At 38.7% G+C, this 26,677-nt stretch overlaps 2 protein-coding genes and 2 long non-coding RNA genes across 6 annotated transcripts; 2 read left to right on the top strand and 2 right to left on the bottom strand.

Moving 5' to 3' along the window:
• The first annotated feature begins 3,857 nt into the window (after positions 1-3,857).
• On the top strand, positions 3,858-5,105 carry LOC124337697 (replication protein A 70 kDa DNA-binding subunit E-like). The gene is made up of 6 exons (XM_046791731.1): positions 3,858-4,003; positions 4,075-4,333; positions 4,409-4,505; positions 4,569-4,678; positions 4,752-4,901; positions 4,959-5,105. Exons 1-6 carry the CDS (start codon positions 3,858-3,860, stop codon positions 5,103-5,105), a joined length of 909 nt encoding a protein of 302 aa, XP_046647687.1.
• Positions 5,106-11,835: 6,730 nt separating this feature from the next.
• LOC124337085 lies at positions 11,836-13,728 on the bottom strand. Its single transcript, XM_046791127.1, has 8 exons — positions 13,428-13,728; positions 13,296-13,364; positions 13,157-13,234; positions 12,968-13,063; positions 12,834-12,914; positions 12,682-12,765; positions 12,460-12,546; positions 11,836-12,339 (listed from the first exon to the last, which is right to left on the bottom strand). Exons 1-8 carry the CDS (start codon positions 13,687-13,689, stop codon positions 12,068-12,070), a joined length of 1,029 nt encoding a protein of 342 aa, XP_046647083.1. The 5' UTR covers positions 13,690-13,728; the 3' UTR covers positions 11,836-12,067.
• A 1,315-nt stretch (positions 13,729-15,043) lies between these two features.
• Positions 15,044-16,046, top strand: LOC124337377. 2 transcript variants are annotated; one of them, XR_006917287.1, is made up of 4 exons: positions 15,044-15,278; positions 15,390-15,479; positions 15,534-15,627; positions 15,691-16,046. It is a non-coding gene; the product is annotated as an uncharacterized LOC124337377 (long non-coding RNA). The 2 variants fall into 2 exon arrangements; XR_006917288.1 differs by having other exon boundaries at positions 15,263-15,297; positions 15,691-16,045.
• A 2,735-nt stretch (positions 16,047-18,781) lies between these two features.
• Positions 18,782-20,288, bottom strand: LOC124337407. Of its 2 annotated transcripts, none has more exons than XR_006917334.1 (8): positions 20,149-20,288; positions 19,967-20,056; positions 19,819-19,912; positions 19,536-19,755; positions 19,325-19,448; positions 19,156-19,262; positions 19,002-19,083; positions 18,782-18,938 (listed from the first exon to the last, which is right to left on the bottom strand). It is a non-coding gene; the product is annotated as an uncharacterized LOC124337407 (long non-coding RNA). The 2 variants fall into 2 exon arrangements; XR_006917335.1 differs by having other exon boundaries at positions 20,168-20,281.
• Between the last annotated feature and the right edge of the window lie 6,389 nt (positions 20,289-26,677).

The following is a 26,677-nucleotide window of genomic DNA, read 5'->3' on the forward strand; positions in this document are numbered from 1 at the left end:
GAACGTTCAAATATCGTAGTACCGGTAGTAACTATATTAACACAGTAAATAACATGCAGTAACCACATCACAAAATAAACAAGATTCCTTCGGCAATTTCCTTCGGGCAATTATTTTACCGCTGAAAATAAAAAAAAAAGGAAATCAAGGTTCTACAGCAGATTAATATATAATACAAATACATCTGCGGATTTCGTTCGGTTACGCTGGATCTTGAATATGGGTCATGGTCTTCTTACTAACAGTACCGTACTATATTCCCCACATAGTACCTGATTCTTCGACACCAATTGGAAGATTGGAATACATCGAGGAACATATACATGAGGAAGAAACCTTTTCGATTGAAACAGCGCAATTAGCCATTGATTACCTACGATCTGAAGCTGCTGCAGATGACCAAACGAGTCATTCAAATTTTAAAGAAAATCTCAAAGTGACCGAAACGGCTCTTGAAAAAATTCATGGCGGTATAGAGTTTGAAAATTTCGATCCTTTGCATAATTTAACTGAAGCACAAAGGATGATTCATGCATATCCAGAGTTAGAACCAGATATTTCTGAAAATTCTACAAAAATTTAGTTGTAACTTTCAGGTAAGAAAATCTATATCAATTATAGGAATTTATAAAGTTTCTAACGTATATTTTAGATCGCCTAATTTTTTAATTTGGTATATTTTGCATACAGGAAAATGAAGACATTGATGAGCTAACGCTAAATGTGAGTGATGATGTACTAATTACATCAGATTAACCAAGTACCTTCAGTAACAAATGTAACGTGGCTGATGAAAACCCACTGAATAAGAATCAAAATCTAGTTTTTGATTCCTGCAAAACATATTTTCAGATATATTTGACTGTAATCTTTTTTCTACTTTTTATCTCTAGATGGAACGACAGCATGAGTGTAATTAGTACGGCAAATATTTGTTAATTAGCGATAAATTGCTCAATTTTTACTTCAACTAACTATTCATGTCAGCTATTAGTCACTTCCTGAAATTAACATGCTATTAACCGTTTCATAATTGTCTACACAAAACGCGAAGCAGATCTGCATGGATATGAAATTCAGAATCCTATTCATATTCTTGTTCATAGCGGACCGGGAACGGGAAAATCGTTTTTGACACACTGCATAAACAATGCTGCAGAAGAATTGGAGTACAGCATATAATGTGCATTGTTTTTTTTGTATTGCAGCTGCTTATTTGCATAATGGTAGAACCATACACAATAATCACTTCAATCAATCAGCAATGACTTCAATAAATCGACTTTTGTCCCAGACTTGTCAATGGATAAATTAAAACAACTTCGTTCCCGTCTTACCAGGTCCAAGCTTATATTGTTGGTAATTGATGAAATATCATATATTTCACATGAAGCTTTTGGCCAAATTGACAACCGTCTTTGACAACTATAATGGAACCAAAATCTCCTTTTGGTGGGATCACCGTTGTTTTAATGGCGGGTGATTTTTATCAGTTACCACATGTTGCCGAACCTTACAATCTCTATAGTGTAACTATAAAACTTCTCGTAGACCGAAAAGAAATTGAAAATGGTGACCCTGATCAAAGAACTAGAGGAGGTCATCTTTTTAGCCAATTAATAAAATTTGAGCTTTCACAACAGATGAGGGCTTCAGAAGACGCTACTCACACTGCGATGCTTAATCAAATGAGAACTCCTTATCCTGGGTGTTCCAACATAAATTCTGCATCCTGCATAAACACTTCGCCTTAATAAAGATTTTGACAAACAAAGACATCCTAGAAGACAAATTGTGGCAATGGACTCGATCCTGTTGTTGTCACTAGCAAAACGTGTTCTCATTAAAAACTTGCAATCAAAATGCTGGTCTTTGCAGAATAAAACGCAGAGCTTCATCTGGCCCAGATCATCAATTCCCATCCATCAACATATTTACAAAAACTATCCCGCACTAATGGGTTGTTTTGTAGCTGGTACCCCAGGTAATCTAATAACAACAGCATAAGTTGTATGTAAAAATATTTTCTACTGACTTTCAAAGGTTAAATACGCAGAATATTAATCCGTATCTTGGACTATCAAATGAGACCCCAATTATTTATCATTCAATGACTTTGAGTCCACTAAAAGACTTACACAGTGTATAATGGAAATGGTGATAAATAATGACGTGTCAGATATCTTGCTAAAATTTCCACCACCATATATACACGAGGTTCCTAATTTGGATCAAGATTTATTTCAACATAAATCTTTGTTCAAAGATAAAGTTGTTATTTCGGTAAAACTGAAATCTCAGGCAGAAAAACATAACATTTATTTCCCTATGAAAGCCAAAATAACTGTTTAACAGTTAAAGTGAAGGCACATGCTGTAGTTTTGGATTTTGCTATTACTATCCATAAAATGCAAGGCCAAACATGTATTCGGTTGATATTGGAAATAAATTAACGCCTCTTCAAACCTTTACAAGTTTATCATGATCTTTATGTTGCTCTTTCAGTCTTTCATACGTTTGAACATGTATAGCCACTTGCGTTTACTAGCCCTGCAACCCTTTGCAACTAACTTCAATTAACTTTCTGAATTACACCCTCCAGAAACATTCACCCAATGGAAGAAGTCTGGTCCGTTTAATATTAATTTCAATAAATCATAATAATAATTGTGGTTCATTCTCTCGTTCTAATGGGTTTGGTTTTTGGTAGGTTTGGTTGGTGTGCAGAAATAATTTTGTGAATATAAAAGAAGGTTAAATTTAGGAAAATCCATTCAGCAAATGAAGGGCTAAATCACTCGAGGTTCCACTCAATACAACCTAGTCAAATAATACCAAACAATAAAGATTCTTATTGCAAATAACTTTAAAAAATCTTTAAATACTATAAAATATCAGAAAAAGAATTACCTGCACCTTGCACAAGTATGCAAATGCTGCATGTAATTACATAATACGGACGAGTTTTTGCGGATGTTTAGTTGCGCTAACTCGCAATTCAGTCCAATCCATCTGGCGTGTATCGGTCTCCATCTTAGCCTCTCGTAAAACGGGTTTTTATTCCTAGAATTATGACAAAAACAATTTCATAGTTACTTATAATTTTAGCTTCTATTTGAATTTATTTGTGATTTATTACAATAATTTTCAATCACCATATCTCTTTTATTTGTTTTAAATTAATGTTTAAAAAAGGATATTTTACACGGAAAATCAAACGCTTCTTCAATTTTTCTCGTTTTGCTTTCTGTCAGTTCGTGCTACACCAACTATTTAATTTGTTCATTATGTTTTATGTTTGTTGCATCAAAGGGTACCAAAAAACTATTCTATTCTATCTTATCACAGAATTATTGATAATACTTAATTATTTATGTTTATTATTATTGATAATAATACATTATCTTTCAGAATTTTATCAATCTCTGCCTTTATGGTGGTTTGTTTATGAATGATGAGTTATAAATATTAGATATTGAAATAGGAAGATCTGATGGAAGGAATTTATCAGCATATTCAATATAAAAACATACTACTTAACTGAATAAAGAGGAACAAGCTTGTAATTCAATGTAATGCAATGCATGAACAAATTCTTCGGCATTCATTATTGGAATTGTGGATGTTGAAACCAGACCACTGGCGTGGTTGCCTTCGAGATTTGTTTAGGTTTTTCTTTTTTTTTGTCGTGTCCCTGTACGATGTCGTTTTCCCTGTAGTTATTTCTTTTTCGAAGTGTCGACGTTGGTTGAGTTTTTTAGTGGTCGTTGGTCTATTGACTGTGTCGTCGCTTTGTCTTCGTTATTGTGAGTTAGAATTTTGTTCCGTTCGCAGTTGCTCTTTAGTTGTTGTCAAGAATGCTGCATGATAGTGGTTCTGAATCGGATAGCGACGTTTCTGGTAAAGAAGTGAGCACAGAGGTTAATGAAGAGCCTGTGTCTGGTCAATCTGTCGTCAAAGAGGTTTTTATTGATGTGAATAAACTTTCTCCTGATCTTCGTAGGTAATTTATATATGTATGAATTTTTTTTCTGGTTCTTTATTGATTTGTTTTCGTAATGTGTTATATTTCAGATGGAAAATACGAGGCAGAGTTTCTCGTATTTCCCGTTTGTTTTCCTTTAAAGGAGATCGTAATATGTTTTATTTTGGTCTTCTGGATTCATCTGGTCTATTGAAAGTTAAGGCATTTTATGAAGATGCTGAGAAGTATTATGGGATTGTTGAAGAAGGGAAATTTTTTTCTATTGAGTATGCTCGTGTTTCTGTTGCCAAGAATCCAAATAATATTTTTCCTCTAAAATTTGAAGTTATTTTGGCAAAGGAGAGTGAGGTAGCCTATGATCTTTGTTTGAAATGAAATCTCCTTTTTTGTTTTGATTTATTTAGTTTTTGTTTTTACTCGTAGGTTGAGCATTTGGAACAAGATGATACTTTCCCAAGGTTGAAAGTTGTGAAATACGATTTGAAGAAAGTTCGCGATCTTCCTCATGGCACTTTCTTTGGTATCTTTTTTTTATTGTTTTTTTTTTTTTTTTCTTTTCATTTATTTTTCTTTTTTATGTTAGATATTGAAGTCATTGTTTATAAAGCTGGTTGCGTTGTGGACGTTCGAAAAGGTGAATTACGTAAACTTGAACTCGAAGTTTTTGACGCTTCGATGAAGCCTGGTGAAACGGTACTGGAATGGAATTTCCGCTTTATTTTTATTTGTTTTCTTTTTTTTTAAACTTTCGTGTCTGGTTTGGTAGGTGAAAGTGACTCTGTGGAACGATGATATTGAGCTCGTTAGTCTTTTGGATTTGCGAAAATTTTATTACAAACTTTCGATTCAGGATGCTACTTGTAATGAATACTTGCAGCGGGAATATATTCAGACGTCGAAGGCTTCCGTCTTTAAAGTATTCTTGATACGTTTACCATTTTTTAAATCTATTTCTTTTTTTTTTAATTGTAAGATTGCGAAAGTTGAGTGTGATTCTACTGAATCTAGAGTTGTTTCTCTTTGGAAGGCGAAGAAATTCAAAGATGTAGGTGAAACTAAAAGGAAAAGTGATCACGTTCCCGTTGTCACTGAAGATGAGAAGATTCAGAAACTTGTTTAAAACTTACCTGAATGTCTTCTTTGTTTTTTTTATTACAACACCGAAGTTATGTGTGTCCTTTACTAGGCTACTCTCGGCCTTCTTTTCTAATGGGGGATCAAGATTTTTATGGTTTTGTTGTGAATGGAATTGCAGTGTATTAATTTTTCTTGATTAAATAATTTTTTTTAAAACTTTCCTTTAATTAATTGTCTCTCTTTATTTAGTCTGTTTTGAAAAGGACACGGGGTTATCTGAGAACTCTTAGTGAAATCTATGTTGTCCTTATTCGAAGTGAGGATTTGACAGCTTTTTTTTCCCCATTTTGATTGCCTGAACTAGATGTCTTTACTTTTTTTTTCTTTTTTGCCTGGAACATTCCGGTACTTGTTGTTTGTTACCTAATTGGCTAAGTCCAATCATTAGATGAAAATGATTTCTCGGTGAATTTTGTTTAAAGAGATAGTTGTGTTCCGTGGCTTTCCTTTTTCTTGTTGATTTTCTGCTTGTTGAAGTCGTAGTTGTTTCTTCCTTGGAGTCGTATTTTTTTGTTAGTGGTACCCGCCTTGGGTCCCAAAATCCGTCGTTGTCGTATCCCGTTAGCCAAGTTGTCAGCTTCTCAGGTGGTGTTAAACTTTTAATGTATTTTAAATTGGAAGTGTTTGGTTGGATCGGCATGATTCTTAAATCTTGCGATTTTCGAACACGGGACACAGCGACATAAAATCCTGGAAAAGAAATTTGTGGTTTGAAAGGTCTAAAGTTGAGATCGACTATTAGTCGTTTGCAAGTTTGTCCTTGGATTTTGTGAAGAGTAATTGCGTATCCTAGTTCCACTCCGTGACTTTTCGTTTGAAGGCTAATTTTCCCATCTTTGCTTGGAATTTGACTTTTGAACGTTTTACTGATGTGCGTCTGAGGTAACGGTATGACGACTTGATCTTTCTCTGTCGTGATTCCGACGAAATGTTCATGTTTGGAATTTGTTACGTTTACTAGTACGTAGACGGGATTGTATTGGAGGACGATATCTTCTCGGCTACTACAAATGGCTGTCAACACACGCTCTCTGTCTTCTCTCGGATATAAGACTAAGGAGTGGTAGGTGATTGCCGTTCCGTTTGTCAGTCCGTGTGTGGGATTAATGTTTTCGGTAAGAAATCCTGGAGCTCCGTGAACGAAAATGCCTTTCAGTCTGTGGCAAGTTTCGTATAGATAATTTACTTGATCCTGATCAATGGCGTTAGCCACTAGACCCAGTATTGGTTGGTACCAAATTATACGCGGCCAGTTTTGCTGTTTGGCAAAAATAGACGATTGATGCTCGTTAATTCGATAAAGTTCCTCGTTGCTTGTGACTACAATGGGCGCGTTCATCCAATCCGGTTCTTTTTCGATATCTTGTCTCGTCAGTACTTTTAGTTTTTCGAGAGGTTCAAATGTCTTGGTCCTTCCTTTTGCTGCTGACGTACGGAGCTGATTGAGGAAAGACATGTGATCGGGATCTTTGGCTGCTCTCATCTGTTGGGTAAGTTCTACTTTTTGGAAGGTAGCAAACAATCTTGCTCCTTGTTTGGCAGGACTAGTGAATGTAGTTTGTGGATTTTGTCCGATGTCTTCAGTAGACATGTTTAGCAAAGCGTGGTAAAGAGTTTCAGTTGGAGATACTGGCGGAAATTGGAAGAAGTCTCCCAGGTATAGTTGAGCAATTCCCCCGAACGGTAAATCGTTTTCCATTATTTGTCGAAGCCTGAGTTCAATTTGAGCCAGCATTTCTGGTCCGACGTAGGAGATTTCATCGATAACCAGCAATGCCAGTGATTGATGTTTAGCTTGTTGTTGAAGTGTAGCCAGCTTGAAATGATTAGGTTTCGATAGGTATACTCTGGTGTCGTGGAAAATTGGAAAGGAGAAGAAATTGTGAATTGTTCTCCCGTTTGGTAGTTTGCTGGCTGCAATTCCTGTGGGAGCAATACAGGCGACAGTTAAGTTGACATCAAGTGCTGCTTGGAGGATGCTTCCTATTAAGAAAGATTTGCCGGTTCCTGGTCCTCCATGCACTAGGATGCGGAATGGTTGCGGGTGAGATCCTCTTCCATCTTTGAATTTTCTTAAATCAGAGAAGTACGTTTTTACTGTTGTCCAGATTTTCAGTTGCTCATCGTTAAGTTCCTCTGCTAGACATGGCCGACTACTTGCAGGTGCTTTGGAGTCAGATGGTTTGTTGGAAACGGTATCTTTTTTCGTTTCTTTTGCTTCTTGGTAAGCTGAATCTAATTTCATAAGAAACACTGTTCCAGCCAATTCATCTACTCTGTTTGAAGGCTGAACTATTTGTTTAGCTTTCGTCATTGTGTTTGAATGGCTTGTTTTGCGTTGTGCCGGTCGAAAGAGATGATCTAAGGCTAGTTTCGTTGCTTGATAGTATTCCTCACAGCTATTCTTAGGACGATGAAATAGGTCGTCAGCAGCAGCTTTGTTTCGTAAAAGGTCGATGTTTTTCTGAGCCTCGATGGCTGCCATTTCTTCTTGAATTTTTGTGGAATTGGCTTGAAAATCTCCTTTGTCTCGCACATTAACTCCAGCTAGTGAGTGATTATCAGTGTCGTTCCATCGGTCGGCACACTCATATCGCCATTTCGAGACAGCTGTTTGATCGCTACCTACCATACGTAATCCGTGAGCTGCGTGGTGAATCCATTGTGATCGGACACGATTCAAACACGTCGTGACTCCATTGTTGTTTCCTTTTACCAAGTTATACATGAACGAACAAAAATCAGTCCATGTCGTTGGCCCTGGAAGTGTTCCGCCATCTGTAGTCATCGTTTTCCATGGTCGATAAAGTATAAGGAAGTGATTCGCAAATTTTCGAGCTTGCGATCGCCAGGCGTCGGTTAATGTTGACGGTTTCGGTGCTGGTGGTGCTGGTGGTGGTCCCACTAAAATTGGAACCTTCGTTTTCGATCGTAATCTTTGTATGTATGAACCTAGAGAAATGAAGTATGGAAAATCAGCATACGTTAGTGTTGATGTTTTCGTGATATGGGAGCGAATTAGCTATTTGTTACCGTGTAGGGGATGAGCGTTCGTGAAATCAAAAGTTCCGTTGGCTGGTCTTCCTGATTCACTTTGCTCGTTGTATCCCTCTGACTTTGTGCCCTTCTTTTCTCGCCATGGAACAATGTCAATTAGAGCTGTGTACTCGTAAAGACTGAGTTCGTGTAATTGAGTTCCTCTATAAGCGTAGTGAAGATGTTGAGGTACGGCGATAATTTTCCGGGGTGTGACATAAATATTTGCTGTAGAATTAACGTTTTCGTCTCTATGTTGAAGCGTTGATCCAAGAATCAAGGAATCTTTTTCAATGAACGTTTCCTCGAAGATGTTAGGATCCTTGTCTGGATTTGAGGTGTCCTCTTGGATGGTTGTTTCGTTGTCACTTGATTCATCATTTCCTTGACGGCTTTCATTGTAGATAGAATTCGCGACGTTGATTTCGTTGATTTCTTCGTCTTGATGCTCTCTAGGTAATTCATTTCCCCAAAGATCAGCAAATTCTTCGTTTCACCTTTTTGGACACGAACTTGAAGTTTCTGGGTGTTCAGTTACATAAGAAATTGCTGCATGTATATAGGTCACCCAAAAAGTTTCTAAACTTGTCTCAGCAGGCATGCCGAGAATAGCAGCTGCTGCCATTGGTCCCGATATTTCAATCGCGCCGCTCAGATCGTTAGCTATTTTGTTAAGATAGTGTATTCCAGTACGAATGATGTTGCCGCTGTCATCTGCTTTCGATGGATACTGGTCGATGGTTTTTCTGGCGTGGTAAAGAAGCGGTAGAGAATGTGCCAATTCTGCCGGAGGTTTGCTAACGTACTTTATTAAGTAACACAATGCGCTCTTGCTTTGCACATCACTGCCAAGGAGTGCTGCATTGGTGTTGCATCCCAATACGGCAGAGGCTAGAGGGTTGTATTCGACACTCATTGCGTTTCGTTTTTGCAAAGTTTTGCAAACTTTTTCTTTGTCTTCCTCCGCTAACAAGTCAAATTGTTCTTGCAATTCTGATGGTAAAACCATTTTTTCAATCAATGTAGGTGGAGATTTGCGACCGTCTTCTGTTGGCAATGGTGGTAGAATGGCTGGTCGAATTAAAAAGTACATTATCATTCGCTTATCTCGCATTGCAACAGGTAGTTGTGAAAAATTACTTCTTGATGTCACTGCCTCGTCTGGTGGAAGGATGAAAGGAAGTACTTCAAAAGACACTTCTGGTTGACTTGGATCGGTTTTCTTGGCTACGATTTGCAAGCAACCAGTTTCCTCTCGTAGATGTACGCCACGTCCTCGTTGACAGCATGTTTTCCCTATCTTTTTCTTGAAACATGTGAGACCATGTTGGTGTATGTTGCATAAGTCGACGGTTCGTTGGAAATCTTGAATGTATTGCTGCTTCTCGCGGACAGGATGATGTGGTTTGAAAAACGCAGCATGAGGTGGTTTCTCGTTGTTCAAATCTCGTAATAAGTGTTTCAAATGAATAGTCGGATCTAGTTGTGCTGAAACCACACGGTTGATTGCCTCGGCAATGTATCTTTTCAAACCCGGGATGCCACCTGTAGTTTGCAGTAGGTTAGGCGTTAATCCACCCAAAACAAAATATGCATGTGAAGAGAACCACGAGCTTGTTCTTCTGTACAGCCGAAGGACGCCACTGGTGTACCGAATATTCCTGCTTGACGTTTAGACAAAGGAATACTTTTTTTTTGCTTGTTCCGTCAGGTGGTGTTCCCAACATATGAACGAAGAAAGCCTCAGTCATGATTTGGAACATTCGGGCAGCGAAAATTGGACCAAGGGCTAACATTGTTTTTTTTGCCGATTCACTAAATGAGATGCCATGGAAATCTGTCTGGTGATTACGCATGGCTTCGGCAAAACCGCTTTCTGTTGCCGGAAAAGACCAATTGTTTGTCATAGGAAGAGTAAATCGTAAATTGAGTAATCCGTTAGTGTCATCTGGAGAATGGGTGTAGAAGATGGAAGGTGGTCCAAAATAGCGAACCATGCTCATGAGATGACCTACGGTAGCAGATCTTGCTGCTACTGAATATGGAACTTTTTTACTGATTAAAGACAAGTGAGGCGTGATTTTTGAAAGAAGTTTCAGTGATTTGGGATGATTGGGCCTATTCTTCGCTTCTTCCAACTGGCTGAGAAATTTCGGATCCGAAACCATTTGACTGAATGTTTCCATTGACAATTTGTTTGTCCTAACGGTAGTCTGAATTGATCGGCACGTGATATGTCGTTGCCATTGGTCGAAGAGCAGAAAGAGAAATCGCATGCAATTAGCAAATTTTCCATGCCATTGCAATTCCATGTGTCGCATATCTTTAATAGGTATGCTTCCATTTTTCCTTATTCCTCTACCAAGAGGGAAGAGATGGGGGAAAGCTGAATACATCAAGTGATCGTTTTGTTCAAATTCATTTAATGGTTCACCTTCTTGCTTAATGGTGACACAATCTTCGGTTTAATGGTCATAACTCCATTTGTGAGTAGTTAATTTAGGCGCGGTTTCAAAATCTTCCTCATTGAATGCATTCCAGCCCTTCTTGTATTTGCTTTGTCTGAGGTATCGAAATCCATCAGGTTGAGCCAGGGTTTCCGATATTCCTAGTAAGAAAATGCATGTATTTACAATAGGAATGAGGAAGTATTACGTTGAGCTATGTGATACCTTTCAATGCTGCCTCACTGGAGGACAGTTCATTCGAGTTGGTTGGTGAAGTTCTAGTAAGGAAAGACATGGGATAGAGATTTGGTTTTCCGCTGGAGTCTTCGATCGTAGTTTCTGTGTCTTGGTCGTTGGCTGCATCTACATCAGACGACTGTTGAGAAACGATTTGATCTATTTTTATCTCTGTATCGTGTTCCGCAATTGAAGCACGAGATATTAATTCATCTGGAATTTTGGTTAAGGCCATCTTCATTTCTTGTGAATCGTCAATGACAATGTCTTTGTAACGTGAGTTGAAGTGTTTCAATGCGCCCAACCACAAGAAGATGACCTCGCTACGGACTTGAATAGGGTGCCAAATTCTGTGGTGCTTGTCAGCTACAAGTGCTGCCCATTGCAAATGAGATCCAACGAAAACGATGCTCAGCGCATCGTAAAAATCGTTAATGTAAGGGAATTTCCGGTTAGTTCTATTTCGTCTTTTTTCATTTATCATTTCTTCAAGATGCTCTCCGTATTGTGCATAAGCAATGGCGTGGCCTAGTTTTCCACATTGCCGTTCGCCATGTTGGTATCCAGTCAATTTAATTATCACGATGAAGATTCGTGCTAAAGCAATGACGTGTTCTTCAGCTAGTGTTAATTTCGGTAAAAAAATGCGATCCGCATTGCCATAATCGATTCCTGACGCAAGCGAATAAGTAGGCACTTTGTTTTGACGAATCACAGCTTGGAAACATTCATTGCAAAGAATAGTTTCGGTGTCCTCTCCATCAGAAGTTAGCTGCTTCTTTTGTGTGACAAATTCTCGATGAAGGTAGTAATATTTTCTACTAACTGGTGAGTGATAGTAACTAACAACTGATCTAAAGAAAAGAAAGTCAACCACTGGTTACTATGGAACGCAAATATGACATGATAAGAATGAAGAAACAAATACCTATATTCTTCAGAGATATTTTCCAATTCAAAAATTTCTTGTTTGGAAAAGAGCAGTTTGCTTAGTTGATCAAGGGAAACGGTGTGGAATTTTGATGAACCCATATCAAAATCTTTTATTCCGTAACTAGCACATGCCAACATTTGTGCTTCAATATCCCAATTACTTAGAAACGTTTCAGAAATCACGGCAAGATCTTCTTCTGTAACGTTACTAATTATTTCTTGGGCTAGATTATTCAAGTAATCAGGAAGTGGGTTCGGATCCAAGGCAGCTTCACTCCAATTATCAAACACATCAATACATCAAACGATCAGTATCTCGAAACCGATCCAACCCCGTATTTGTTACGAGGTTCATCAGTGCAGCGATGGGATCCGATTCAAAATGGAGTAACTGTTCGGCTATTGGTGGCTGACACATTTCCAACGAAAGTGGCTCACTGTAACTATTAAGGACTACCTTGACATTCTTGCTTTTCTTCTTTGCCCGAGAGTATCTCTGTTGATAGGCATTGTGATTCATTTTAAGTCTTTTGACTTTCACATAATTGAAATCTAATTCTCCATCTACAGAGAAAAACATGATTGTTAGTTAATTAATAAAAGTTTAAATAGCTGTAACTCACATACTAGTAAAAAAATGGCTTTCTGTTTTTCGCTTTTATTACTATGTAAAAAAATACATACCTTTTGCATTATTTGCCTGAATAGTTACTTTTTCCATACCACCATTGGAGGAAGCCTTAGGGTCTATAGTTTTCCTCGGCAACATATCTAGGAAAACGATGACAACCAAAATTCTTTGTTTAGCATTAAAATAAACTTGCTTAAAGTTATGTAATCTGCATACTGCAGAAAACAGAACTGATTACTGTCCCTCTAATTATGGTAAGGAAACAAGTTACACACCTGTCTCAATGTTGGAGTGACTTCCCTTTCTTCTCTCCTTCATGGATACATTCTTACTGTCTTCACTCTCTCCTCGCAACATTTCTAGCAAAACAACATAAAGTAAATTATATGATTTGAAAATTACTTTCATTAGAAAACATCTTCTATACCTTCCTTACTGCATGATTCCAAAGCACCACTATGTTGATTTCTATAGGATGCGATCTCAGCCTTCTTATTTGTCAATGGATCTACAAAACTCAAATAAACAACTTGTCTCTTTCAAATCAAACAACTTTCTTACCGAATTCGTTACACAAACGATGATTTACAGTTTTGTAATTCACAGTTCGTTTGCCATTAGAAGAGGGTACCTTAGCTTTTTTACCCGCGGATCCATCTATACAAACAAAAGGAAAAAGAAAATGACATAAGACTGCAATCAAGTAAATAAAGAATCTTTTTTCTAATGATAAGAAAACAAGTGACATACCTATTGAGGTTCCTGATTGAAGTATCTCCTTTTTTCTATCATTATGACGTACAATCCTAGTGTCATCATTCAATGGATCTGGAAAAAAATTACAATATGTCTTCTAGAAATTCAGCAACTTAAACACCTGTGTCGTTACCCAAACAAAGATTTACAGATGGTGGGCCATCAGAATTTAAGACCTTAGTCACTTGACCTGTGGATCCATCTAAACACACGAAAAAGACAATCAAGAACATGAACTATGAATCTAAACGAATGATATAAAAACCTATATAATGTTTCGGCAAAGCACCAGTTCTCAATCTGAGCCTTCGATAAGCATAACATTTGCCAGAAAGAACTTTTCCTCCAAGAATGTCAGCATCGTCAAAATGATCACCACACAGCTTCATTCCCACTTTCAACCCTTTTCGAGTAAGAACTTTTTCCCATAATGGCATTCTAGATTTGGTAACTACAAACATCGGTAACTGACTCTTGTCGTCATCAAAAGTCTTATAACCACAAATGAAACAACGAAATGGCTTCATTATGTAATAAAGAACTAGATATCAGTATTGTCTATCAACAACATCAACAACATGAATCTGACAAAGAATCGCAAACAAACTAAACTGGTCTAGAGGATATTCCACTTACAGTCAACAGATGGCGCTTCCGGACAGTGAAAGTATTCCCAAGGGACGTATCAGAAAATAAAGACGAGTGGGCCCTCGGATTTCCTGAGGAAATCTCTCAGGTATTGTCTATCAACAACATCAACAACATGAATCTGACAAAGAATCGCAAACAAACTAAACTGGTCTAGAGGATATTCCACTTACGGTCAACAGATGGCGCTGCCGGACAGTGAAAGTATTCCCAAGGGACGTATCAGCAAATAAAGACGAGTGGGCCCTCGTATTTCCTGAGGAAATCTCTCAGGGATGATTTTAATCTTCTTGACGGGATTCCAGCACCCATCTTAATCGTGATGTTTTTAGTTGACACAGCTGATTTATGAGAACCTGACACAATTACGTAGAATCATTATGTTGTTCAATATGAATACTCACGATGTGATCTTTTTGTATGTTTGTCTAACCACTGTTTCTCTTTGGCAGTACAAGCTAGGTATACATTCGTTGCATATGATGATGATTTGATTACAAAACTGCCCCGACATCACAGCAATTATTACCAAATTTAAAGTTTGGTTGTATTAACTATTATTTATTACCCTGGTGTGCAATGACAGTGTGCTGCTATGATAGATTTGTTGTGCCAACTTTTAATTACCACCCAAACTTCTTTGGTATTTAGTGATTGGGAGTGATGTACAGTAACCTCATTTACTTAAACCGGCAAATGAAGCTACTACAATTTTTGAATAATGAGAGAGTTTGAACAGTTCAAACGTATTACAAAGGGAAACCTCTGCCACGAAAGATGCCATATCACTTCTACTTACTTTTTAGTGTTTAGAAGCTGTCAGCTGATGATTTCGAGTTTAAACAACACCCGCTAATCAATTTTGTAAAAGAAACGAAGCAGATATAGTGATTATTGTATCAAATCACAATAAATTAAACTAAAAGCTAAAATTATAAATAACTATGAAACTGTTATTGTCATAATTCCAGGAATAAAAAACTGTTTTTACGAGAGTCCAAGATGGGGACCGATACACCAGATGGATTGGGCTAAATTACGAAATAGCCCAACTAAGCATCCGCAACACGTCTATATTATGTAATTACTTGCAGCTTTTGCATACTTGTTGCAATTTTGTTTACACTTGTTTTATTGAATATGACTATTACGGATCTGAATGGGTGAGATTGGTCATGCTTTGAAACGGTAGATAATCAGTGATGGTTTTACACCGGGTTCCGGACATCTCGTACCCAAAAATTCTCGTACTCATTTTTTCAACCATTTCGTACCAGTACGAGATGGTGGTACGAGGTGGCATCTGGCGGTAGAGAACAGTACCGGCTGGTACGAGGTGGCTGGCATAATCTTCCGGCTGGTACGAGTTGGCTGGCAGAAGTTTCCGGCTGGTACGAGATGACTGGCAGAAATTTCCGGCTGGTACGACATGGCCGGCAGACATCTGTATCCCAGCAATTATGCCATGGTATAGGATGATTATGCTTGTAATTATTCACCCTTCAATAAACTTTTTAAGAATTTTTTTATTATGTTAGCAGTGTATTTCATATTTTTCCTCAAACTTCTTTTAATGCAGGAATTATGGTTGCTGTATTGGTGAACCACACGATAGCAGACTAAAAAAGATCGTTTCCTTTGTAAACATTTCGTGTGCTGCATAGAACAGGTAAAGATTGGTCCTAATTTGAATATTTTCATTAATGCAATACATTTTTCACAGAGCAGGCAACATCCCAATCCATCAGCTTCATGTTATACGGCCTCAAAGCTTGTATATACCAGACCAGGAGGTATTCCTCCAATACCTAATCATTGTACGTAAGCTCATTTTTCAGCTTATTATGGCATTCTTAACATTTCATTTTTACTTTGTTTAGATAAAGACTGAGAAAATGCTAGCCAGAAGCAGAAAAGGCATTATTGCCCTCGATTGTACTACATGCTCTTTCTTGGATTGTTTGTTTTCATTAGTTAAATCGTTGGCTGCCTCCAGTCTAAAAATTTGGTCTCGTTGCCAATTTAGCTTGTAGTAACTCACCACGGCCTGGACCATGTGATGGATTAAGAAAGAATTTACTATTGCAATATAAAGGCAAACACATTTATTGGTTTAACACATGTTTGTTCATGTTACAGATTCTGAAAATACACCTCTGGGTAAGAGAAAAACAGTTTACGACATATTAGATTTGAACCAAATCAATCGCAACAATATAATAAGAAAAATTTAGACTTTACTATTTCTGCAATTCATACTCATTAGGCATCTTGTAAGTATTGGAGCAATACTTCAACATTTCATGCACCGTAAGTTCCTCGGCTCTATATTTCTCCCGGATTTTCTTCATTCTCTCGCTGGTTCTTTTGTAACTTTTGTTCTCTGCTCTTAGTGTCTTTCCTTGAATGAGTTGTTTGTTGACAAGGTTCTTTTCCGCTTCTTTCAATAGAAGCCCCACCAAATTATAAAAATTGAGTCACCTTTTCTTGTTGCTTTTGAATTGAGGCGCCGGTGCCACCCCTCAACGTCGTTGTTTGTGCGGACCTCTTGGAAGTAGACGCTCCATGTTTTGGGTGGCCAGGTTCTGTTCTTTATCCAAGTCTTTTCCACGTAATCCATGAATGGTCTCAAATCAATTACGGTCAATGGCGCTTTATTTTCTTCGGCCCGTTTGTCGTTGAGCTTCACGAGGCTAGCACGCAACTCTTCCGATCGCTGTTTTAAATCTTTGAAGCAGGTTTCTATTTGTTGTCATGGGATGATGGGTAAACTTAAAACCTCCCTTACTATTTCCTGGATTTTAGGATCAGATTTATAAGCGGAAGAAAGCCCAAGACTCTTGAGGTGCCGGTAAACGGTTTGAACCCAGTGAAAAGAACAACCGAATGCTTTTACGCCTTCAAAATTGTGCAGAAATGCACTCTTTACTGCGGTTTCAAAATCAAGAACTACTTCTTCTAATGCTATGGGGAAATCTGGATCGAAAAAAGTTTTGATTTATTTTAAAACGGCGTCGTAATCACTCAGCTCTTTGCCGGACAAAATTATATAAAGAAGGGGAATCTGCTTTGATTTGCCGTCTTTTGTTATAAAACCGTGGATACTGTAAAGCTGGGAAAAAGGTAGCTGAGCTACATGGAAAGTGCCATCAACGTACCACCTTCTCATTTTTTGAAGATCTTTGATCTGGTCGTCAGTGGCAAAAAGAAGATGACATTTCTCTACCACAACTACCTCACCACGATAAAAATCTTTTGGTAGATGTTCCAGTTTCAATTCAAAAAAGAGATCCGTTGGGTGCAAGGGCCTTTCGTGTTCCCTTTTTCTGTTGGCTGCACGCGCAAGATTTTGTATGGGTGGAATTATAGCTGAAGGGTTTTCTTTTACAACCGGGACAATAAGATCTTCCGCAAGAGCATTTGCTGATTCAAAGAGATTCTTAAGAGCAACATCCTTAATTTGCTTGACTAAGGGAACCTTCAGATTTAGTTCAGGATTTGGTTCATGGCAATGAGCTGTGGCACCTTCTGTGAAAACGTCCCCTAATTGCTTTACGTAGGCGGCACATGAAACTCCATTTTTTCTTCCTCGTCTAGTGCATAGCCAGGTAATTACCCCACCCTTTGTTGAAACCGATTTCTTTAAGCCGTAACGATTACCTAACCCATCTATTAACTGATTCTTTGCCCTTATGGATGCCCCCTCAACAATTTCAAAACGTTCTATCAATGGGTTGGGTGCAGTGGGCGTGGGAGACAACAAACTTCTCTCTCGAACGAGAACTGGGGTGACTGCGTGGCGAGCAATAGCACGTTCTTCTTCGATCAACCTTTAAGGAAAAAGAGTGAGCATTAGTAAGCGTAATTGAAGTTGAAAGAATCATCAATATAAATATATTACCGTGTGTCACTAAGGTCAGTAGTAGGTGGTTGCTGGCGCTGTGATGGAGAGAAGGAAAAGTCTAATTCGGCCATAACGAAATCCGCTTCTCTATCAACAACTGGCGTGCTGTTTACCCGAGTTTCGCTTTTCAAGAAGAAACAATTAGAATTAAGAACAATTATTTTTTGAAAACACTAGGAATTTAAGCAATTTTACCTGGTATTCATTCCAGATGGTGAAAAGTTAATGTCTAAATTGGCATCAGGAATGTGAGGTGGCAAATCTAAAATCGCATCAAACGCCTGGAATGCTGATGGGGAGAATTGAAGGTCTCCGAACGATCCATCCAGAAGAGATTCCGTAAACGAGAAGTCAGTGGTAGCAATCAGCCCCTGGTTCTGGAGGGAAACACTAACTTCTGGCGTAGGAGTTGGCAAGGTTTCACGAACAGGCAATTTTGTTGCTTTATTATGGGGTGCTCTCCGGTTAGCTCTCTTCCATGCTGGTGATGGCGTGAATGGAGTAGGTTTGTTGATTTTTCTCTTGGGTCGAGATTGATCAGTGTTTTTTTATGCCGAAGAAACGTCCTTGAAGGGAGACGGTGTATCTCTTAATCGGCAAAGGGAACAAATAAAACCCATTTCCTTTTGAAATTGATAGTCAGCCTTGCTGATCCCTGAAGAAAAATAGTTTCAATAAATCGATGAGTTAAAAATATGCAAGACTTTGAGACAGTATACTGAATATAACAACAGATAAGAAAACTAAATAAAATAAAAAATATTCTTACAAGAGTGACAACGTCGGTGTTCCCATTTGGCACATTTGGCACAAGCAAATTTTTGATCTCCTTTTTTAAAGGCAGTTTTACAAGTAAGGCAATCCATTCTTGACGAGTTATGTGGAGGAACTGAAAAAATGAATCATGTTTGTTTTTTTATATACCCTTTGGTCAGGTCATGTTGAAGGGTGAGAGGGTAACGAGATTTCTGGGAATTTCTGATTCCATGAATAACATGCCGCATGCCGCCTTTTACTACCCTGTGAATTGAAAGTAAGAGCCAAATTGCTAGGAAGCCTAAAAAACAATTTATTGGAACCAAAGCATAACAATCATACCGCAAAATCACACAAAATAACATCAATGATCAAAGAACAAAGCTGTTGTGTCGAAAACAATACCACGGCTTTTTAACAGCACAGAAGCGGTAAACTCTCGAGTTCAGGGACGTAACAAATGGAGTGCTGTAAAAAACGAATTAGAAATTAAAAAGAAGCTTAAACACCAATAAGAATTTTTCGTCTTACTTGAAGATTCGTCCTAATTTTTGTTTTAACTGAAATCCAGACTGATTTTCTTGCCGACAAAGTCGATTTGAAAAGGAGTAATCTGTCAATCAACAAGATAACGATGAATTATGACCAGCGCTTTAAAAAAAGGGAAATATGACATGGTTACAACCTGATCACGAAGGATAAGGAGATGGGTGTGGAATAAATGTGCGTCTAGGCTTGATTTGTTTGTCATAATCTGGCATCATTTGCCAGTGCCACACACTTCCTTTTAGCCTGCAAAGAAAATGTAAGAGTAAATCCAAAACTTTCTCGATCACTTAAATTTTCAACTTTACCTGTCCCGAAAAAAGACCTTGGAATGTCGAACGATCAACAGAACTGTAACATTTGCATAAGCACAGCAAGGCTCTCGATCTCCAAAAAGGGGTTACCACATTTCGTGCAAATCGGCCGGTGAATCTGAAAAGAACCAAAAGAGTAAATCATAATGAGAATCTATCTGTCAAAGTTATGCCTTAAAAAAAAATAATATTTGTTGCGTCTCACTTGAATATTTTGGATCAACCTCCTCCAACAGATCACTATAGAATGGCTTCTGGCAGGAAAGTATGGTGCCAAAACTAAATTGGCAACGAGACCAAATTTTTAGACTGGAGGCAGCCAACGAGTTAACTAATGAAAACAAACAATCCAAGAAAGAGCATGTAGTACAATCGAGGGCAATAATGCCTTTTCTGCTTCTGGCTAGCATTTTCTCAGTCTTTATCTAAACAAAGTAAAAATGAAATGTTAAGAATGCTATAATAAGCTGAAAAATGAGCTTACGTACAATGATTAGGTATTGGAGGAATACCTTCTGGTCTGGTATATACAAGCTTTGAGGCCGTATAACATGAAGCTGATGGATTGGGATGCTGCCTGCTCTGTGAAAAATGTATTGCATTAATGAAAATATTCAAATTAAGACCAATCTTTACCTGTTCTTTGCAGCACACGAAATGTTTACAAAGGAAACGATCTTTTTTAGTCTGCTATCGTGTGGTTCACCAATACAGCAACCATAATTCCTGCATTAAAAGAAGTTTGAGGAAAAATATGAAATACACTGCTAACATAATAAAAAAATTCTTAAAAAGTTTATTGAAGGGTGAATAATTACAAGCATAATCATCCTATACCATGGCATAATTGCTGGGATACTTAGCCGGTTGCCTTTCTATCGGCCATCTCGTACTGCCATCTCGTACTGACCACAAGGTGGCGCATGCTCGAGCCGCAGTATATAAGGTCGCCGCGGCCGTACTAAGTTATCAGTCACCGGCTAGGCACTCTTCAAGGCGGACTTCATCCGGACATCCAGCTCGGCGCTCCCCTTTGGCTCCCTCTAGAATGGAGATGTCTGCCGGCCATCTCGTACCAGCCGGAAATTTCTGCCAGTCATCTCGTACCAGCCGGAAACTTCTGCCAGCCAACTCGTACCAGCCGGAAGATTATGCCAGCCACCTCGTACCAGCCGGTACTGTTCTCTACCGCCAGATGCCACCTCGTACCACCATCTCGTACTCTGGTACGAGATGGTTGAAAAAATGTGTACGAGAATTTTTGGGTACGAGATGTCCGGAACCCTTTTACACCTTGCATAAAAATGCAAGTGACACTTGTTTTTTCTATCTATTTTTGTTACCTTGCCCACTATAATGATGAAGCAGTCATCACGAAAATTCCCCTTTAACCTAAGGAACTTAAAAGAATAGACAAGGAGTGTCTACTTCAGCACACCTTGGAACCCCTGCAAACACATTCCGGTTTCTATAATTTTCCCTCGTGTCTGTCAACAATTATCCACCAGTATTAAGGAGACGTTCGCACCGTGATAACCATGCAGTGCTATATCCTGTCTGACATTGGATTGAAGTGGCGACAACGAAGATTAATCGGACGACGACTGGATGGGCCCCCAATGCAACGAAAGTAATTAAACGAAACTCTGTACAAATGTTTAACTTGACACTTCACTTGATTGAACCCCTTTTTGCTCATAATATGCCCTGAAGGATATTTAGGCCAGCACTGCATGAGTCACTGTGAGATGCTGGGTTACGCAAATGTTTGTTTCAACATTTTTGATTAAATGTGACAATGCCATTTACTCTACAGTTGCGACTAGAGTCAATTGGGCAAGCCGATCACTACCTTGGCTGGCCGATCGTGCCAGCCAATCACGACGGTCTCATAAACGGTCTCATCGTGTACATCTTGCTGATAGTCATCGTTATCGGCGCCCTAGTCTACTTCCGACGCCGAGAACGACTGCTTGGGGCGACATCAGCAAAGAAACCGTAAAATCCACCTCAGCAGGGGTGGAAGACCGGCAACACTTAACGAAGATTGGCCTGGCAGGGACAAGGAAAAAGTCCTATCGATTCGCGATGGACTCAGTACGCGGAGGCCATTGTGCAGCAAGTGCGGGACGGAAGGTCACTTCATGAGGGATTGCCCGAGGGCCAATCGGCCGCAACAAACTGACCACGGATGGACTCCTGATGACCAAATAGTGTGCTTTGGCGGTGGCGGAGCCGGGAACACGTAATGGTTCTGCTCTGGAGGACACCACATCGGCGACAGAGTGGGGCCAATCAGCAACTGATTTGCCTGGTCAGAACAGAGGACGGAAACATGAAGGAGAAGGCATGGTCGGTACTGAAAATCGAAAACGACTGGTGTTCCAAGACGTCCTATGTGGAGAAGGGCGTATCCTGACCGTGATTGACACGTGGACAGCCGCCAGCAGTATCCGTGTCTTCACCTAAATTAGTTGAGCTTAAGTTTATCAGTGAGACCATGGAGGGTGAATCGTCTAGTTTCAGTGGACGGGAAAGAAATTATACCAGAAGGAGTGACCCAATTGGTATTATTGGACGGAGAGACCTGATCTATTGGAATTCGGTGCATTGCCGGAGATATCCATCGGCGAGATGCCCATCGGGTGATAGCGGAAGAGAAAACTGAGAGTGTCCAAAAACTAGTGACTCAGCACGGATGCTGGGTACCGGAAATATCCCTAGCTAAAGGTAGTCGCAATCAGCCCCTGAAATTGATGAAATACGGGGAGTGTGTGCTGGTCAAGTCCTCGGATAAATTTCTGGCCTCAAAATAAATATCGACTGGAAAAGCTTTGTGTTTCGTAGGAGTACTGAAGCAAATAGCAATCACCAATCTATCGGAGCAGCAACAGTGGCTTGAGGCAGGAATTGTGCTAGGAGAGATTCACGAAATAGACAAGATAGCGGATGGAGACTCACCGGAAGCAGTTATTGCAGAAATGATGGCAGAAAAATGAAACAAACACTGAGAAGAGGATTTTGACAAAAGGATCTTCGAAGGATTAAGTGTGAGTCAGCGTAAGACAATTTTGCACTCTCTCTTGGAATACGACTACCGTTTTGCAGGAAAAAGAGACAAACTAGGAAAGTGCACGGTGGTGGAACACACGATTGAGATAGGGGACGTTAAACCCATTCGACAAGCTCCCCACGCCAAATGATGGAAGGAGCGAGTAATGGTTGAAGATCACTGTATAGAATTGGAGGATGCCTGTGCGAAGAACCTCCGAATAGGCCGCGGGGAGTGAGTGTGGTAATAGTTCAAAAAAAGGACGGAACCTGGAGGTCCTGCGTGGATTACAGGCGCCCAAACGTAGTTATAATTAGTGACGTTTACCCGTTACCCAGCATTGAAGAGACATTGGCACGCCTGGAGGGGGTAAAAATATTTTTGATCATGGATTTACAATCTAGGCAGTGGAAGGTTCCTATCAAAGAAGCTGATCGTCCAAACACGGTGTTCGTGACAGCGAACGGCCTGTAACAATTTAAGGTTATGGCGATGAGACTATGCTCAGTTCCCGGAGCGTTCCAACGGATGATGGATGTAGTGCTGATAGGCCATAAATGGACTACCTGTTTAGTTTATGGGAGACCGGGGCTACGTGGGAATTAGGCTATAATGTACTGGACAATTTTCAGATATAGGCTACAATTTGTAAAAAAAATGAAATAAATACATGTTATGTTAAATTATGTTTTATTTATACTTTAAACTTCTTTTATTGATATTCTGATTAATTTTTGAGTTTATGGGAAATAAAAAAATGGGAATCGGAAAAAATATTTTTGACGCTTTTCATGTTTTTGATGCTTCTATAAATATTGTTATAAAACCCAGATAATTGTTTGATAGGTTTTTCTTTTGGTTTAAGGGGGTGGTTTTATTTTATAATTTTTTTAAAAATAAAGTATATAATAATTTTTTAAAATGTTGTTTGGGTTCGAGATCCTTTGATTTTTTTGCTTTAGATGCAGGATTTTAACAGCCTTTCCAGTTTTTGCTTTTATACTTAAAAAATCGAAATGCGGTTATTCATTGTACCACTACGAAAGTTCCAGACAGCCTGTCAAATTTCATTTTTTATTCATAATTTTTGGGGTTGGAAATACATGACAAGTGGCTTAATGACCCTATTATTCCTTTATCTTTCTCCCCACCTTTTGCTTTGTTCCTACCCCCAAATTGGACAAAAAAGCTGAACATGGTTCCCACCAACATGTGGCTTTCGGATTCTCTCCCTGTCTGACCTTGAGTAAGGATTAAAAACCCAGACAGACCTTGGTCTTTGGGGCACTAAAAAAATTAGAAGGGTGATTTATACTTGGTCTGAAGATTGGCAAAACTGAAAGAGAAATGCGTCAAACCTAGAATGTACGATTGATAATTTTGGTTTAAAAAATCCCGAAGTTAAAGTATGGATGTTGATTACCGAAGTTTGTCTCTGTAAAATTACCACCTTTTTTGCTGACTACAAAAAAAACATGTCATTACGATGCGCCACCTATAAGAATTATTAATATCAGGAAAAAAATATGGCTATCATTTTGGCTTTACTTGAGACCGAAAGAGACCTTTTCTTACATTTGTGGTTGTGTAACACTAGGGTAGAGTCTGTTTTTTTGTATCTTCTTTCTTATGTTAATTGATAGCTGAAAGATGTTCGTGGTCAGGGTTGATTAAAATTATAAGATATAGTTTTTATTTGAAGAATTTTTTGAATTAGTCGGTTAGATGCTCTACCCCCAGTTTTCTTAATTTTTTAAATTAGTTTGAACGATCTACCTACAAACACTTTAAATTTGTTTGGGCTGAACCTAAAACCAGTCCCAATACCAGCCCTAACGCCTTCACCAGCACCACCAGTGCCACAATCATCAAGAGTATCATCGAGATCATCATCATCATCATCAACACAATTACTGCTGAACCCCAACTCACTTCGACCTCATTTCGACTGAAAACTAAGCAACCTATAAATCAAGCCAAAGTCTTACTGAAGCTTCGATTTTATGCAAACATGCAGTAAATCGTTTAACACAGAGGATAAACAAGTAAAATTTTTGTAGTGTAATTTGATTGTATAAACAATTTTAAATGCCATGTGTGCAGATAATGGAAAGAAGCAATTAAATTGATGGTAGCAATGTTTAAAGTCAAACCCAAAAATCCACAATTTACCTTTTTTTACTTTCCCTGAAGCTCAGATAATCTAAATTTTGTTCTGCAGTCAATTAATAAAGCATCAAATTAATAAAATATTTAAAGAAGGATTGTTGCTCTTTTCGAATGTTTCTATACATATGAATTACTCACTTTGTGCCAGCCTTTCGAAAGCCATGAAAACGTCAATGAGTTCATATTGGAAAGATATAAACCTTCAAACTCTCTCCATGGGTGAGTTTCTTGTATTTTGACTATATTTTTTATGGTTATGTTATTTTGTCCTTTAGGATGCTATGTTTCGTAGGTATCTACTTGATCTAATGGTTTTGTGCTACTGGAGTCAACATCCAAAAGACAAACCAGCTACTTCCCAGATAGTATCTAAAGCTATGAATAAATGCTTAATTCATACGAATTATTTCTAAATAATAACAAAAGATTTTTTGATGACATAGAGAGAAAAGGTTGATATTGATTGTGTCAAGGTTGCTTTAATCCCTCTGTGAAAGCACCTAGTGCTCGCGAAAACAACATTCCCCCCTCTTTTCCTTTAGGGTCTGTTGGGGTGACCACCCCCCTCGATAGGTGTAGACTGACGTTATGAGGGAGACCAGCCCAAGAGACCCTAAAGGCAAAAAGGGGGAAATGTTGTTTTCGCGAGCGCTAGGTGGCTTATAGGATGAAGCCCGGCATGGCAAAAAAACGAAGAAATTTTGGGAATTTTTGTCCAAAATATCAATCATTAATTTCTCGGCTTCTAAGCCGAGTATTTAAAAAAAATAAAAATTGTTTGAAGAAATGGGCTATCCTATCATTTTAAACCAATAATATTATTTTTTTGTACAGCAGTTGACGAGAAAACTGCTGCACAAAAACCGAAAAAAGTCAAAATTTTGGCCAACCCTTCTCAGTTTTTTTTTCAATATCTCTTAAACTAAAAAAGCTAGAGGATTGCGAATTTACCATCGACTAAGCGAAAAATTTCGCACAAAACCCTTATATTTTTGTATTTTTAGGACCCCCAGCGATGATTTCCGCAAAATCGAAAACCCCTAAAACGATCTCTTTGAGTCGTAGACGGCTTGTTAAATCTTATTTGGCAACATCGCATACCACTCACAGTGAGCAGTTTAGAGTTAGCACTTAACAAACCCCTGGTTTCTGTGTCAAATTCTGTGAAAGGGTCCACCGCGTTGCCTGATTCCAAGTTGAGCCGAACGCCATGGTAGCAGAATATCCATGGGACGTTGAAGTTTTCTGATTTGCCGCTAAGATCGTGGACGTAGCTTGGTCACAACTCTTCAATGCTGCTATTGCCGCCAATTGCCGCTGGCGGATGAGGGTGGGATTCCACGAATACACAGAAGGGGGGAAGACAATGTGTCACACACAGCTAGTGACCAAGCTACGTCCACGATCAAAGCGGCATTTTCATTGAAGCTTCCAGGTCCCTTGGCTATTCTGGCTGACCACACAGATAGGGCGTTTGGCTACCTCTCCTGGTAGACCGTGATTCAACTTTAAATCGTATGTTTATTGAGTAGGCCAAAAAGTAAATACTTTTATTGCAGGGTGGATGTGTTCAGATGACAATTTTTACATATGTTTAGTGTTGTTCATAACCTTATGTTTAACTTTAACTTATGTTGCAAAAAAATGAATATTTAGAAAAAAACGGCAAAATTTTCCCCGAATGATGAGTCTCTCTAGTAGCCTAGTAGGCATAGAAACTTCTTGTTCAGAGACGGGAAATTAAGCCGTTTTTTTCTAAATATTCTTTTTTGACCCCTAAACTTAAACAAAAAAAAACAAATTGAATTACTTAAAATGAAGATGAACTTATTCTTCATCTTTTGCTAAAATCAAGAAGGGCGTAAGTCTAGCGGCCATTTTTTATGATTTTTTAAAACAAGGTCCTTTTTTTGCAGCGCCATAAGAAAAGCACGGCAACCGCCCCAACTTTCGCTCGGCGAAATTGGTACAGTTGGCGCCAGTTCCAGGGGGTAGAGAAATGTAAATAAAGGGATGGCGCATTTTTTATGTTCCCAGTTATGTTTTGAACCCCCCTCCGAAAAACTTAAGACAACAGCAACTAGGTTACTAATTAAAAAATAAAAACTAAAATCTTGTAGCGCCAT

This window comes from Daphnia pulicaria, chromosome 4, assembly GCF_021234035.1.
Source record: "Daphnia pulicaria isolate SC F1-1A chromosome 4, SC_F0-13Bv2, whole genome shotgun sequence".
NCBI classification, from domain to species: Eukaryota; Metazoa; Arthropoda; class Branchiopoda; order Diplostraca; family Daphniidae; genus Daphnia; species Daphnia pulicaria.